At 40.6% G+C, this 15,025-nt stretch overlaps 1 protein-coding gene across 1 annotated transcript in view; it reads right to left on the bottom strand.

Moving 5' to 3' along the window:
* The window catches only part of STAB1 (stabilin 1), a 122,749-nt gene that overhangs the window by 19,077 nt on the left and 88,647 nt on the right, over window positions 1–15,025 (bottom strand). Inside the window, exons 51-57 of the mRNA XM_081948824.1 lie at window positions 12,405–12,581; window positions 11,114–11,200; window positions 8,954–9,100; window positions 5,886–5,945; window positions 4,758–4,953; window positions 2,741–2,890; window positions 1,117–1,221 (exon numbers count right to left, since the gene is read on the bottom strand). Coding sequence (XP_081804950.1) covers window positions 1,117–1,221; window positions 2,741–2,890; window positions 4,758–4,953; window positions 5,886–5,945; window positions 8,954–9,100; window positions 11,114–11,200; window positions 12,405–12,581 — 922 coding nt within the window. The remainder of the gene's footprint in view (window positions 1–1,116; window positions 1,222–2,740; window positions 2,891–4,757; window positions 4,954–5,885; window positions 5,946–8,953; window positions 9,101–11,113; window positions 11,201–12,404; window positions 12,582–15,025) is intronic.

Below are 15,025 nucleotides of genomic sequence, written 5' to 3'. Positions count from 1 at the left end.
AATACATATAGGAACTCCCAAAATCCTGTGATTTCAAAAATATATTAGCCTGCATGCTGAAGGTGACATTTTAAAATTCAACATCACGTTTTGTACAAAAAAGAAAAAGCAATTCCTTCAATCAAAAAAGGCTAAAGCACTACGGACGATGTGTTGAATTGTTTTTTCTCCCTCCCCTTCTCTAGTGCTTTCCAAGATGTTATACATGCTTGAAATTCCATACAAGCTTATAAAATCCATAAACAAAGGAATCAGTGGAATGATGGCAAAAAAAGAAAGAAAAAAGCATTGCTACCTTTTTGAGAAATGAAGGCATTTGATAAAATCTACTGGGCCTTCCTCGAGGGTAGGGGTGTCAAATTCAATTTCATTGAAGGCCATATCATCAGGGTTGACCTTGGGGGGGGGGGGGGCGGCGGCTGGGATAGGTGTGGCCAGAATGGGCATGGCCAGCTCAATGTCACTTCTGTCGGGGATGCCTGTGGTGACCTTAGGCGAGACCAGGGAGAGTGCCAAATCCTTATTCTCCAGAACAGCCTCACGGTCCATCTCAGTCCACATGGAGGATCCCTGGATGGCGGCTCAGGCTCTCCAGAGTCCTAGGCAGTGGAGGGCAAGTAAGTTTGTTTTGCTAGCACTCTGCCAGTGAAAATGGAACTCAGGAGGGGCACTCTGTTTTTGGCTGCAATGGCCTCCTGCAGTGCTCTGCCAATGAAAACAGAGCTCAGGAGGGCCACCCGCACCCCTCCTGTGCTTCGTTTTCAGCTGTGATGGCTTCCTGCAGCACTCTGCCAGCGAAAACAGCCATCACCAGGTTGTGGATCAGCACCTGGTCAGCCTGGGACCGGCCGAGGCACCGCAGGGCAGATTTAAGCACTCCACAGGCCAGATCTGGTCCCTGGACCCAGAATTTGACGCCACTGGTCTAGGGCAGTGTTTTCCAATCATGGCCAGTTCCAGATGTGTGGACTTCAAATCCCAGGATTCCACAGCCAGCAGGGCCATCGAAATGAATTCTGGGAGTTGAAATCCGTATACTTGAAAGTCACCAAGGTTGGGAAATGCTGCTCTGTGGAGTGGTACTTTGCAGTGTGCCAGCCCTGAGATTTGCTTTACCTAGTTTGGTTTCGCAGTGGTCTCCTGTCCATCCCACAGAGCAGAAGCAGAAGCCATCTCCAAGGAGCCCTTCATTGCATATCCCATTTTCTGAACAATTGCACTCTGCAATGAAAAGGAAGCAACAATCACAGATTTGAACTAAGAAAAGGAGTACACAGTGGTGTGGTGTATGGTGCTGTCCCAAGCTCCTTTTTTACCTGATCATTCCTCCTCTTTTTTTTTTTAACCAAGAGATAAAACATCTAACTGATGTCCTCATAAGCAGTAATTTACTAGGTCACCAATGGATGTTTGAGTGTTTTATCTTTTATTGTAAATCCACCTCTTGGCCAATGTGTAATATCTCCCTGTCTTCCTACACTTGGATGAATGTAATGACAAGGAAATCACAGAGTGATGGAAAGAAGATTATTAGGTGTGTGGCTCATTTAAAAAATGAAAATGATGTTTAGAATTGAGGGTAACACATGAAGAAGGCAACAGCCCATTAGGACAGTGTTGTCAAATTCTACCAGTGGTGGGTTGCAGGCGGTACGCCCCGGTACGGGCGTACTGGAGCCAGCCTGGAGCACCGGATACTGTTCTGGTACGGTGCTCTGGAGGGCCCACTCACCTGCCCAAGCTTCTTACCGGTGTTTAAAGGCTTCTGAGCTTCAATGCACGGTGCATACAGCACCTGCACGAAGCTTTGCGGAGCCGCTGGAGCATCGCAGAAGAGCTAAGATGCATGTGTGTGCTGTGCACATGTGCGCACGTGCTACACGTGTTCATGAGGATGCCGCTAGCCCCGTTCCAACTGTACTGGTTGGAACGGGAGTTGAAATCCATCACTGAATTCTACCTATATCACCCAGAACATTCAAGACAGTATCATACAGATATCTCATAAAAACCACCCTTTTCTCCACTAAACATAGATGGGTGGAAGAGGGGAGGGAAAATCACTACTATAATTTTCAAATACCCCTGGATATCTGACACAGAAGATATATATATATATATATATATATATATATATATATATATATATATATATATATATATATATATATATATATATATATATATATATATATATATATATATATATATATATATATATATATATATATATATATATATATATATATATATATATATATATATATATATATATATATATATATGAATTACAAAGACAATGCAAAGTAAAGGTAAAGGGTCCCCTCGCACATATGTGCCAGTTGTTCCCAACTCTAGGGGGAGGTGCTCATCTCTGTTTCTCTGGCCAAAGAGCCAGCACTGTCCAAAGACGTCTCCGTGGTCATGTGGCCAGCATGACTAAATGCTGAAGGCGCATGGAACACTGTTACCTTCCCACCAAGGCGTTCCCTATTTTTCTACTTGCATTTTTACATTCTTTCAAACTGCTAGGCTGGCAGAAGCTGGGACAAGTAATGAGAGATCAGTCTGTTACATGGTGCTTGGGATTCAAACTGCTGAACTGCCGACCTTTCTGATTGACAAGCTCAGCGTCTTAGCCACTGAGCCACCGTGTCCCTACATGCAAAGGGTGCCATCATGAAAAATAGTGAAGAAAAGCTAATTACAAGCTTTTGTTAAGCTGAAAACATTGCCATACCTTTGCACTCTGGCCCATAATACCCTGGAGCACAGAGTTCACAAGCCACTCCAACAAAAGCTGCACTACAATTGCACTGTCCCGAACCTTTATGCCCATCGTCACATGTACCACGATTTTGGCATGGTGCTTCCAGTCCTCCAGGACACACTGAAAAAGGCAGAACCAACACATCTTTTTCAACCAAATATATCACTTGAGAAACGAAGTATAAATGAAGTCATCTAGGAGCATTTACAACTTCTGGAGGCAAGTTGTTCCATTGATTAATTGTTCTAATTGTTAAGAAGTTTCTCCTTAATTCTAAGTTGCTTCTCTCCTTGATTGGTTTCCACCCATTGCTTCTGTCCTACCCTCAGGTGCCTTGGAAAATAGTTTGACTCCCTCTTCTTTGTGGCAACCCCTGAGAACACTGCTATTATGGTTTTGATAACTATCTTTAAAGCGCTCCATGGCTTAGGACCTAGTTACTTGCTGGATCGTATTCTGCCCCATACATCCCTGCGACCAATTCGCTCGCACAGAGAGGGCCTCCTCCAGGTGCCGTCTACTAGACAATGTCGTGGGGCGGCGCCTAGGAGTAGAGCCTTCTCTGTAGCGGGCCCAGCCCTGTGGAATGACCTCCCTCCGGATATTAGGATTACCTCTGACCTCCGCTCCTTCCGTATTAAGCTTAAGACCCACCTATTCCAAGCAGCTGGCCTGGCTCAACTTTGATCTAACCATATCGCTCCTGACGGGTTTTTAACTGGGTATTTTAATTATATTCCTAGGGGTTTTAATACTGTATTTTAATTGTTTTTATTTTTAGCCGACCTCCTCCTTGTGTATGTCTTAGTATATGTCTTTGTTATATGTTTGTTTCGTCTACATATTTATTTCGTATGTTTCGTTGTACGCCGCCCCGAGTCCTTCGGGAGAGGGTGCGGCTAAGAAATAAATATATTATTATTATTATTATGTCTCCCCTAGTCCTTCTTTCTATTAAACTAGATATACCCAGTTCCTGCAACCGTTCTTCATATGTTTTAGTCTCCAGTCCCCTAATCATCTTTGTTGCTCTTCTCTGCACTCTTTCTAGAGTCTCCACATCTTTTTTACATCGTGGCGACCAGAACTGAATGCAGTATTCCAAGTGTGGCCTTACCAAGGCATTATAAAGTGGTATTAACACTTCACGTGATCTTGATTCTATCCCTCTGTTGATGCAGCCTAGAACTGTGTTGGCTTTTTTGGCAGCTGCTGCACACTGCTGGCTCATATTTAAATGGTTGTCCACTAGGACTCCAAGATCCCTTTCACAGTTACTACTATTGAGCAAGGTATTTTCATGAAGTGGTTTTCCTTTGTTTTCTTTAGGAGGTATTTTTTTTTAAGTCTAAATGTCTGGCATTTTAGGGGTTTCCCATTTAAGTCCCAACCATGTTTTCAAGATTAGTTCAATGCAGGATCTGCCGTGATGCACTTAGAATTGTATGGCATAGAAAATGCACAGGTACTCCAGTACACACAATGACTTCTATGAAAATCAGGAAAAATGATTTGCTTATCGATTTGGTCCAGCATTGGTTGTAATTCAGCATTTAAGCATTGCTACAAGACAATGGGAAAATCCATGAAATGTTGTTTTGTTTCTTACCATTCAATGGAATATTTACTATACGCAAGAAGATAAATGATATTTTTGGCAAGGAGGAGGAAAAGTGAAAGTCATTGAAGATACAAAAGAAATAATTAAGTGCGTGAATATTAGGATATGTTCTGATATTGGTGAACAGCAGTGCACAGAAAACTAAACATGTATATCAAATTCAAACAAACTTTAGAAATATTTATATATTTCAGTCAGACGATCCAGAACCTTAGAGGTGACACCTAACAAAGACATTTCACCCCCATAGATGGTAAAACAAATTGTTGCAGTATTTTTAGCAACTGCTGTTACCATCATTATAATTACCAAGTACAGAACAAAAAACATGTTATTTTATCTGGAATTTTAATAAACATTCCTTACCGTGGCAGTTCTTTCCATAGTGGTTTACACAACACTGGGGTACCCACTTGGTGGTAAGGCATGTTTTCTTGCATCCCTTAGTGAAATGTTTTCTCAACCGATTTTTAGGGATTGACACTTGAGAATATTGCCGCCAACGGGGCCTCCTTGAAAACTCAAAAGAGTTAAATTCCAAATAGCAAGTCTGGATTTCCCCCTATGGGAAAAACAACAACTGTTTTTGCCTTTTCTTGGAAATTTGATTCTTAGGATGAAACTATATGCTCAACTTGCAAGGTATGTGGGAACTTCCTCCTTTTACTCCTATGTGTTAAGTAACTAAAAATCTAAATCTTTTTGAGGCCTGGAGAGTGATGGCAGCAGTGCCTTAGATAGAAGGTCCATACAGAGAGTGGTAAGAGCAGCCGAGAAGATTATAGAAGATTTAGAGTGTCCATCCATTCATTCAAAGACCTGGAGGAGGGAGATTCTAAAGAATTGACACTCACTTCCCGTTATTCAGGGAATAACTGCTTATAAGCGCTATGTGCTTAGAGCTCAAAGTATTGTTAGAGACCCCACACACCCAATTTACGGTCTGTTGCTCCCTTCTGGGAGGAAGTTTCAAAGTATTTATTGCAGGCCTACCAGATTCAGATTCTGTAACAGCTTTGTTTCCTATGCCTTCCTTCTGGTAAACTCACAAGATTCATTTTTCTCGCCATGTATATGTATACATCTGGACTAGACTGTGTTGCTTCTCTATGTCATATAATATATGTGGGTATATGCATAATTATGTATTTATTTATTTAGTTATGTTTATATAGGGTATATTGGAATTAGTGACCCTTTGAGAGCCGTATGCAACGAAATACAAATTAATATATGTCGATTAGCGTATATTCAAAGTGACAATAAAGTTATTCTATGTATCTTATCTTGGTCTGGTCAAATACAGTACTGGGCATTTTAACAGGGGTGTGTAGATTTTCTATATCCACTGTATATACCCTTTCACTTGGGATTAGGGTCATGTGTTGTGCCTGTCAAACGCTTGATTGTAAAATGTCTTGTAAGTCACTATGGAATTGCTTATTATCCACATCTTGTCAACTGTGAATCCATCATTTCTCTGGGGATGCTTACCCTTTCTATTGATCCAAAAGGACAGGATTGCTCAAAGCCGCAAATACCACATGGAGCATTCTGGGAAGACATGATAGGGAAGCAGGAAAAATAGACAAATATGTAAGAAGCCAGGTTAACTTTTGTCTGAACATCTTTTAGATTTTCCTTTCTCACAAAGGCTGCAACCTACTAGCAGACAGAGTTGGGCTACAAAACTTCCCTTTGAGTACTAAAATCAGGAGGACAGTATCCTGGTTAGCAGAACTGGCATTTTGGCCCTGACCCCAATGCTGAGATCCTTTGGGGTGTTTTTATTATGTATTTATTTTACGTTTTAGAATTTGAAACTTGCAAAACAAGTAGAATACATACAGATTATACCATCTCACCTGAAATTAAATTGCCATGATGGTGAGAAGGATTTTTTTTTTAAAAAAATGTAGTTTAACAGAAACAGAAGTATTTTTGAAGACTTTTTAAAGAACAACTTTCATATTATTATTATTATTACTATTCTTATTCTTATTACATTTATATGTTGCTCATATCCCTTGTAAGGCGACTTATAATTGGAAAGTAATTAATATTAATAATTAATTTAATTAATTAATACCAATTTTGTTGTATTTATTTTTGTACAATGACAATGAAGACTATATTATACTAATTTCCACAAACATGGAAATAGCACGGAGAAACTGCTAGTTGCCACTGTCAGCATTAGTATAAGAAAGTTAACTAATAGTCTTATTTTTATCCAGAGCAGCAGACCCAACATTTTGGCACCAAGGACCAATTCGGTGGAGAAAAGTTTTTCTACGGACTGAAGGGGGCATGGTTTTGCATGCTGATTGCATCCCATGGAAGGGGCTTCACTTGTTTGTGTGGACCAGTTGCTGGCATATCGCGGAATGGTACTGGGCCACAGATCAAGAGTTGGGGACCCTGATCTAGAGAATGCTTTAATGTTATTAAATCAACCAAATGAAGATAGCATATTGTTCTGACCCCCCCTCTGTCTGGCAATAAATGCCGACACAGGCTTGGCTGTTTGCCACTCTTCTTCTTCTTTTTTTTTGTAGAAAGTTTTATTGGTTTTAAAAACATTTATGGGAGAAAGGTAATAGGGTACATAGAAAATTTTAGTAGCTTCCATGTTGGCAGTAGAAATCCCCCCCAATCTCACACTTTTACAATTTTAAAAATAACATGTAAAGGATGGCATAAACAGAATTCTTACTTTATGTCAACAACATGTTCAATCATCTCTTTCTTTGTCACTTTCTAGTATATCAACAATTGCAATAATATTTCAGATGTTTTTATTTTTGTGACCTGAGCCTTTTCAATATTGCTTCCTCCTCTCTGCTCCCGGGTGGAGCTGTGCCCCCCCTCCATATCTTGTACATTGCTGCTTTTTCCCCCACCTCTGCTATCTTCGTCCTCTGGGAGGGAAAGATGTTTTTTAATAAAGGCATCTGCCTCGTCCACTGTCTTAATTCTAACTCGACTTCCCTCCCAGAAAATCAACATTCCTTCTGGCAATAACCATCTGAACCAAATTCCTCTATTATATAGTTTCTTTGATAAGGGAGCGTACTTCCTCCTTTTTTCTCTGATCTTTTTTGGAATTTGCTTTAGAATGGTAATTTCTTTGTCTTGGTATTTTAAAGGTCCCTCCCTTTGGACCCCTAGTACCTCGTCTCTCGTGGCCCTCCTGAGAAATATAACGTGTACCTCTCTTGGAACATTATGAATTCTGGCATATGCTAAATTGATTCTATAGACCAGGTCCATATCCCCCCAGATCTGCTCTTTGTTTCACTTAAGATATTCTGCTAAGATTGTGATCATAATATCTTTAAGATCTTTATTTTCTGTCTCTGGTAGGTTCTGGAACCTGAGAAAAAAAGACATTCTTTCCAATTCTATTTTTGCCATAAAATTTTCCAGTTCTAAATTTCCCTTTCGGACCTCCTTAACCCTTTCTTCCATCCCAGCTGCGCTTTCCTCAAGTACTACAATTCTCTGTTTATTCTCTGCTGTATTATGTTGTACCCCTCTGAGTTCATTTTTGAGGTCTGTCACTTCCTTCCTCAGTTCGTTTTGACCTCTCATAATTTCCTGGAACATTTGGTTGACAGATAGTTCTTTTGAACACGCCCCAACCACCTGAGCTTCATTATCTTTTATGAGCTTGTTTCCGGAGCAGCTGTTGCCTTCGTTTCTCCGCCCTTCTCTGCCAGGCATCAGAGACAAACTCCCTCTGATCTTCCCCACTGCTCTATGCCTCAGGCACCTCCTGGTGGCCAACCAGCCTCTCCGGTCCCTGCTCTGCGTCTGAACCCTGCCCAGGGTCCTCCACCTCCTCCATAGCTGACTCCCAGGGTTCATCACTATCTGAGTCACTCAGCAGCTGCAAAGGATCCTGTTGGGCCACAACACCATATGCACCTAATATAAGCCTACCCCAAAAGTAAGCCCTAGAGAAGGGAGTGAGCATGGCCAGCAAAAGAGGTGATGAGTTCATGCAAGCTGATAGTATTTGGCAGCAGCTGGAGCCCGTACAGTACAGGTGAGTTGATTACTTGTGCAAGCAGCAGACGGAAGCAGAGGCATGTGATCCGGACATGCCATGCGGGCCGTGGGAAAGCCAAGTGTTGCTGGGTTAGAGTGATGGGTGGCTCTGGGAGGCTCATCTTCGCGTGGTGATACTGGCAGCAGACAGAGCAAGCGATGAAGGGGGAGGCAGGCAATCCGCATGTGATGCAGGGGCCATGGGAGAGCCAAGTGGTGTTGGGCCAGAGCAGCAAGTGACTGCGGGAGGCTCATCTTCACAGCACATTGGGACTACCTGCCTTCCACTCCATGCCATCCATTCTGTGCAACCCCAGAATGCGCTGACCCAGGGACTGGTGGGCTGAAGCTGCTGTCAGATACTGTCAATTCCCCGCATGCTTGCCAGCTTCTGTACAAAAGCCTGGGGGTGGTGATCACCCTGAAATTGTGTTCCCAGGTCTTATTTTCTGGGTAACATGGTAATGATCTAATCAGTAAACATCGATGATTAAAATTCAAGTACTCACTGAAATCTCAACCGTTTGAAACTGATCACAACGGGATCCCAAATCTGGAGGCTCAAGAAGGTGATCAGTTCCATAAGCAATGCCTACATTGAATTCCATATACCGCTGGACAATTCTTGCATTGCCATTGTCCACCATAATATCCCCCTGCAAACCAAAAAAAGCAGTAAAAGGAAATCAGAAGACAAATATTGGTGCCTTTTGGTTTTGACTAATATACAAAATTCAAACTTATCACCTGTTGCTTCTTAAACATGGTTAACTCTTTTTTAGCTCCAGATCAGAAGCATTCAAGTTTATGAAGAAAAATCCTTTATCAACAAGGTATAAAATCAATACACAATAAATCTAAGAAGACAGGTTCTTTTTAAAAAGCAATCATATAAGATCCTGTCAGTTCCTATACTCTATCTACTGATTGCATTGCATTGTATTTTCCATGTATTTATATAAGACAGACTCAAAGAGTCAGCACCAGTGGTGGGTTACGACCGGTACGCCCTGCTACTAGCATACCGGTGCCTGCCGGGAGCACCGGGTACTGTTCCGGTACGGTGCTCTGGAGGGCCGGTTGCAACGGGATACAGAACCCACCACTGGTCAGCACCCTCCCAGAAATCCTAGACAATCCCATATGTCACTTCAAGTTGTATTCAACTTGTTGTAATGTTTATTCACATTCTATGTTCTTTGTTCTCTGTTTCACAGATACTCTTTCTTGTTCAATTTTCCTAGCTTGTTCTATCTTCTCCTAAAATAATGTACTCCTTTGGATTACCTGTCTCCTTTTGTTCCTAACTTCTTTTTCTCAGCCCATGCCTCTTCTGCATTTTTTCATTTGCTATTCTATCTTCTCCTAAAATAATGTACTCCTTTGGATTACCCGTCTCCTTTTCTTCCTAACTTCTCTTTCTCAGCCCATGCCTCTTCTGCATTTTTTCATTTGCTACCGCCCATGATTTTTAATACTTGCAGCTGCTGTATTCTGTACCTACTCCTTAGTCCAACTTATAAAACTAGTTTAGACATTATTATCAAAACTGATGCCGTGGTGGCACAGTCGTTAGAATACAGTATTGCATGCAAACTTTGCCCACAGCTAGGAGTTTGATCCTGAAATAATGTGACAACTATGCTTATGATTTTAGTTCAGCTTTCATTTGCTTTACAGCACCAGAAGAATATGGCTCCAAACAATTGTATGAGCCAAAACGAAGGGGGGAAATTTCTGGAATTAGACGCATCTTATAGTCCTAGTTCCCCATTCTTCCATTGCTTGGAATGTTCACCCAGGGTTGGGATAATTAGCAATGTTGGTATATGCATTAAATGGAGAGGAAGGGGTTACAAGAGAGTAAGAAAACACCCAAAAGGGAATATACATTGAAAAGAATGCACTAGCACCAGCTGTTTGCATAAGAGGCAAAGAAAAGCCTTATTGAAGCAATCTCTTTTCTCTGGAAGAAAAGAAAAGAAAAAGTCAGGCACAGGAGAACACACACTAACTGACTGTTACTTTTTCATCACCTTTGTAATTGTAATCAGTGCTGCCCAAGGCAGTTGCTAAATGAAGACTACCTGCACATTTTGAAAGGAGTTTGGAGCTAGGAGTTTGATCCTGAAATAATGTGACAACTATGCTTATGATTTTAGTTCAGCTTTCATTTGCTTTACAGCACCAGAAGAATATGGCTCCAAACAATTGTATGAGCCAAAACGTAGGGGGGAAATTTCTGGAATTAGACGCATCTTATAGTCCTAGTTCCCCATTCTTCCATTGCTTGGAATGTTCACCCAGGGTTGGGATAATTAGCAATGTTGGTATATGCATTAAATGGAGAGGAAGGGGTTACAAGAGAGTAAGAAAACACCCAAAAGGGAATATACATTGAAAAGAATGCACTAGCACCAGCTGTTTGCATAAGAGGCAAAGAAAAGCCTTATTGAAGCAATCTCTTTTCTCTGGAAGAAAAGAAAAGAAAAAGTCAGGCACAGGAGAACACACACTAACTGACTGTTACTTTTTCATCACCTTTGTAATTGTAATCAGTGCTGCCCAAGGCAGTTGCTAAATGAAGACTACCTGCACATTTTGAAAGGGGCAGTGTTGCACATGAGTTTGTCCTCTTGTGGCTTCAATTTAAAGGAGTGCATACTTACAGCATTTGTTTTGCTGCAGCTAAATGAAATCGTTGAGCCGTGCAAAGTCCTTAAAGATGACAATACTGTCAGTTTGGAAGCCAAGACCTAGAACCACAGAAGAGGAAATAATGATTGATTTGCCATAGAATCAAGCTGGCCAAAATAGACAGGAATTGGGGAAGGTTTCATTTTAATTTAAAAAATGAAAACTCGTTTCCTCATATGCCTTTCTTCTCTGTGTTCTGTTATTATAAACTGTGTTTCTGACAGTAAATGTTTCTGGAAGTGAATCAGCTAGGTAGTTAAATGTTCAAGAAAGTTGAATAGGAATGGGTCTCACTTAAGGCTGCCAAAGACTTCTGCTACTGATCTTGCAGAGAGCAAATTTCCTTGTGGATCCATGGCATGATCGTATGAAGCACCACGAGAAAATCAGCATTTGCAGAAAGAATCTCATACCACTTTGAGTACCAACTCAAAGGTTAAAAACTGGTTAAAAAAAGAGGGAAATCCTAATACTTGCTTGGCATCCTGACTACTCTTCTAAGTTATTTTTAAATTAAACATTAGAGGAAAAAAATGTTGAGATAGACAGTTTGCTCCTTAACAAATGGCCTCTATCCATATTTTTCAAAATATGTGAAGTCATGCTTAACAGATATGCACGTGTCCTCTTGAAATACACCCTCCAATTTACAGAACTAACGTGCATCTTAAATTACCCAAGTTATTTAAAAGAAGGAATGATCTGGCACCTGCAGATGCCTGAGCAATGATGATGATCAATCATTTTCATTTTAACATTGTAAAACACCCATAGTTGTCTATTTAAGATGGGCAGCTATCTAAATCTAAAAATCTATATTAAAAAAGGCATTTTCAATGCAATTGTATACCAGTTGCTCTAAGACAGGGGTGTCCAAACTTGGGAACTTTAAGACTTGTGGACTTCAACTCCCAGAATTTCCCAGCCAGCCTGGCTGGGGAATTCTGGGAGTTGAAGTCCACAAGTCTTAAAGTTCCCAAGTTTGGACACCCCTGCTCTAAGATTTCCTCTATTTTGATTTTCCTCATTGCAATTCCTCAGCTTTGGCATTTCTCCAATGAATAAGCAAGCTAAGGCAATTAGCAACTTCCCTCCCACAGTCCGATCTCACAGATTTTATCAAATAAAATGTTGGTTAAGCATTAAATCAAAACCAATTTCTAGTCTGGTTTAAATGACATGAAAAGAGGGGTGTGTTTTCTGCCAAGCTAAGTCCAACAGGGCTTGTTTGAAAAGCTTCTGTTGTTTCAACCTTGGGTTTACCTTTATGTCCCGGACCATGTGCCCTTTGAGATAAGCAGACAGTTTGCTCCTGTGGTCTTTATGATATAGCCATTGTTGCATTTCAGCAGGAAGAGAATTAAAGGCTTCATCCGTTGGCCACAGCATGGTAAATGGCTGATGAATGGTATCATTGACCAGGTTAAGAAGTCCTGTTTCCTGCAGAGAGAGAGACAGAACAGTAAAATAGCATGATATCACTAATCTAAGAGAATTCACAACTTATTGTCAGTCAGCTGGTCAACCCCCTCCCTCCCCCAAGCATCAGTCTTGAAAAGATAAGGGAGCTGCATCAAAAGCTACCAAGTTTGTATGAAAAGAACCTCCATGCTGTCAAATGGAATGTGATCTGGGAGTTGGGTTAATTAATTTTGGAGGGTTTTAGGGGAGGGTGGGATGAGTGAGAAGCAGATGCCTGATGCTTCAAGCATTTCAGGCTTTACAACACTGCCTACTTTCCCCAAAGCAGGCTCCCTTTGTCTCCTAATCCTGTCTAGTTTTGAAATGTGGATTTTGATATGCTATGCCAGGGGTGTCCAAACTTGGGAACTTTAAGACTTGTGGACTTCAACTCCCAGAATTCCCCAGCCAGCCATGCTGGTTGGGGAATTCTGGGAGTGGAAGTCCACAAGTCTTAAAGTTGCCAAGTTTGGACAACCCTGTGCTATGCAATGCTCAGCATAGGGGAAGGGAAATGGAAGTGGTGCAGGGCATCTATGATGGCCAAAATAAATAAAGCATTTTTTTTCAGACTAGCAAAGTTTTTCTGCGTCTGACGAAATGAATTGCAGTCCACAGTGTTCTGCCTTTTAATAAACACCAATGTTAATGTATAAGAAAAAAAAGGCTATCATGTTCCCTACCTGTATGTTGATTGCATCAATTCCTGTTATGATTATTTTATGACTGTTTCTACTTTATGGGATGTTAATTGTTAGCAACTTTGAAAGACTGGCTATAAAATGAATGAGTGAGAATAAATACATAAATAATCTACGATCCTGTAAATACTTAAGGGTGAAAAGAGTGTTTGAAGAAAAGTACACACACATAGACCCACTTGAAATTCTAAACCATATTTTTTAAAAAAATGATTGTTTCTCGTAAGAACAATTTCTTGCTTTTGCTATGGTTAAAGCATTGGGATTTGGGAGTCTTTCTAATCTATTGCAAATCACCCAAATATCTACCCATAGATCCCATCCCACTTTTAGGATTGGTTTAGAATCTTGAAAGATTTTGGAGGAATGTTATCAGCTATGAAGCCTTCGGAGTTCCATGTTTCAATAATGGATCTAAAAAAAGTTCTGCAAGGAACAAATACTTCTTGGGAGATTTGAATTAATGAAGAAGACCTTGTGAGAGGACATGTAATCCTGAACAAGAGCAGAGTGTTGAAAGAATTCTAAGGAAATAATAGAATGTCACATTAAAATAAAATGCTCAAAATATAGTTGTCTGGGATGCAGAGCATGGAGTTAGCCCAGCTGTTAATGGATACTAATATACAATAATTACCAAAAAAACATGAGGGTAGGAAAGTCTCCCTCCTGTCTAAGTTACATTTTGAGAAGAAAGAAGTACAAGAGAAAAAGAGAGACAACTTTCTTTTTTTTCTGTTAAATATACAGACTCTATTAACTAACAATACATCAAATGAGAAACAGATCCAGGACAGCATGTGAGGAGTCTTCCTTATATCTCTTTCTCTGAGTTTGTCTAAGTGGTAAAATAGGCTGAGATTATACTATCTCCAATAGTCCATATGTCTGTAGCAGTGGTGGGTTTCAATTTTTTTTAGAACCTCTTCTGTAGGTGTGGCCTGCTTTGTGGGAGTGGCTTGGCAGTCATGTGACTGGGTGGGCATGGCCAACTTGTAAAATGTGGTGAAACTCACTTAATAACGCTCTTGCTTAGCAACCAAAATGTTGGCTCAGGAACTCTGGCATTGACGTGTGCAAGTTTTAAAGCTGTCAAGTTACAAGACCCTCGTACCCCTAAACCTTTAGAAATAAACCCCCAGGGGTGTTCAAACTTGACAGCTTTAAGACTTCAACTCCCAGAATTCCTCCTCTCGCTCTTCATCTTGATGATGTGCAGATGGGCGGGGGAAAGGAGCTGGAACTGGTTCTAAACGGCACTGTAGATTTGTGGAACCTCTTCTATAGAAAAGGTTAGAACTGGCAGGAACCCACCCCTGGTCTGTGGCCAGTGAGGGAAGTAGATACTGTTTTCTTTGGAGCTGAATTCTATTAAAAGTTAAACCATTATCCAATTAATTGGAATTCAAATCCCACTTCTGAAATGCACTTTGAACCAAACTTTAAAATGATATTATTTTGTAATTTTGATATATGGGCTTTAATATAAACCTGACTAGATGGCAGCACATAGCCAACATTGACTAATCTTTAAAAAAGCTAAGTGAGTGATGGTTAAGCTTTGGATGTGAGACTGTCTGGAAACTGCATGGTTCTGGGGTAGATTGGGGAATTTTAAATAATAATAATAATTGGAAAAAGAGAACGGCAATCCACTTCCATATCCTTGTCAGGAAAATTACATTAATGTATCCATGAAATTACCAGTAATCAAGCTCAACA

Source organism: Natrix helvetica (assembly GCF_964273705.1).
Source record: "Natrix helvetica genome assembly, chromosome: 1".
NCBI lineage: Eukaryota > Metazoa > Chordata > Lepidosauria > Squamata > Natricidae > Natrix > Natrix helvetica.
Note: the sequence above shows the minus strand (reverse complement) of the source record. Positions and strands in the feature narration are given on the sequence as shown.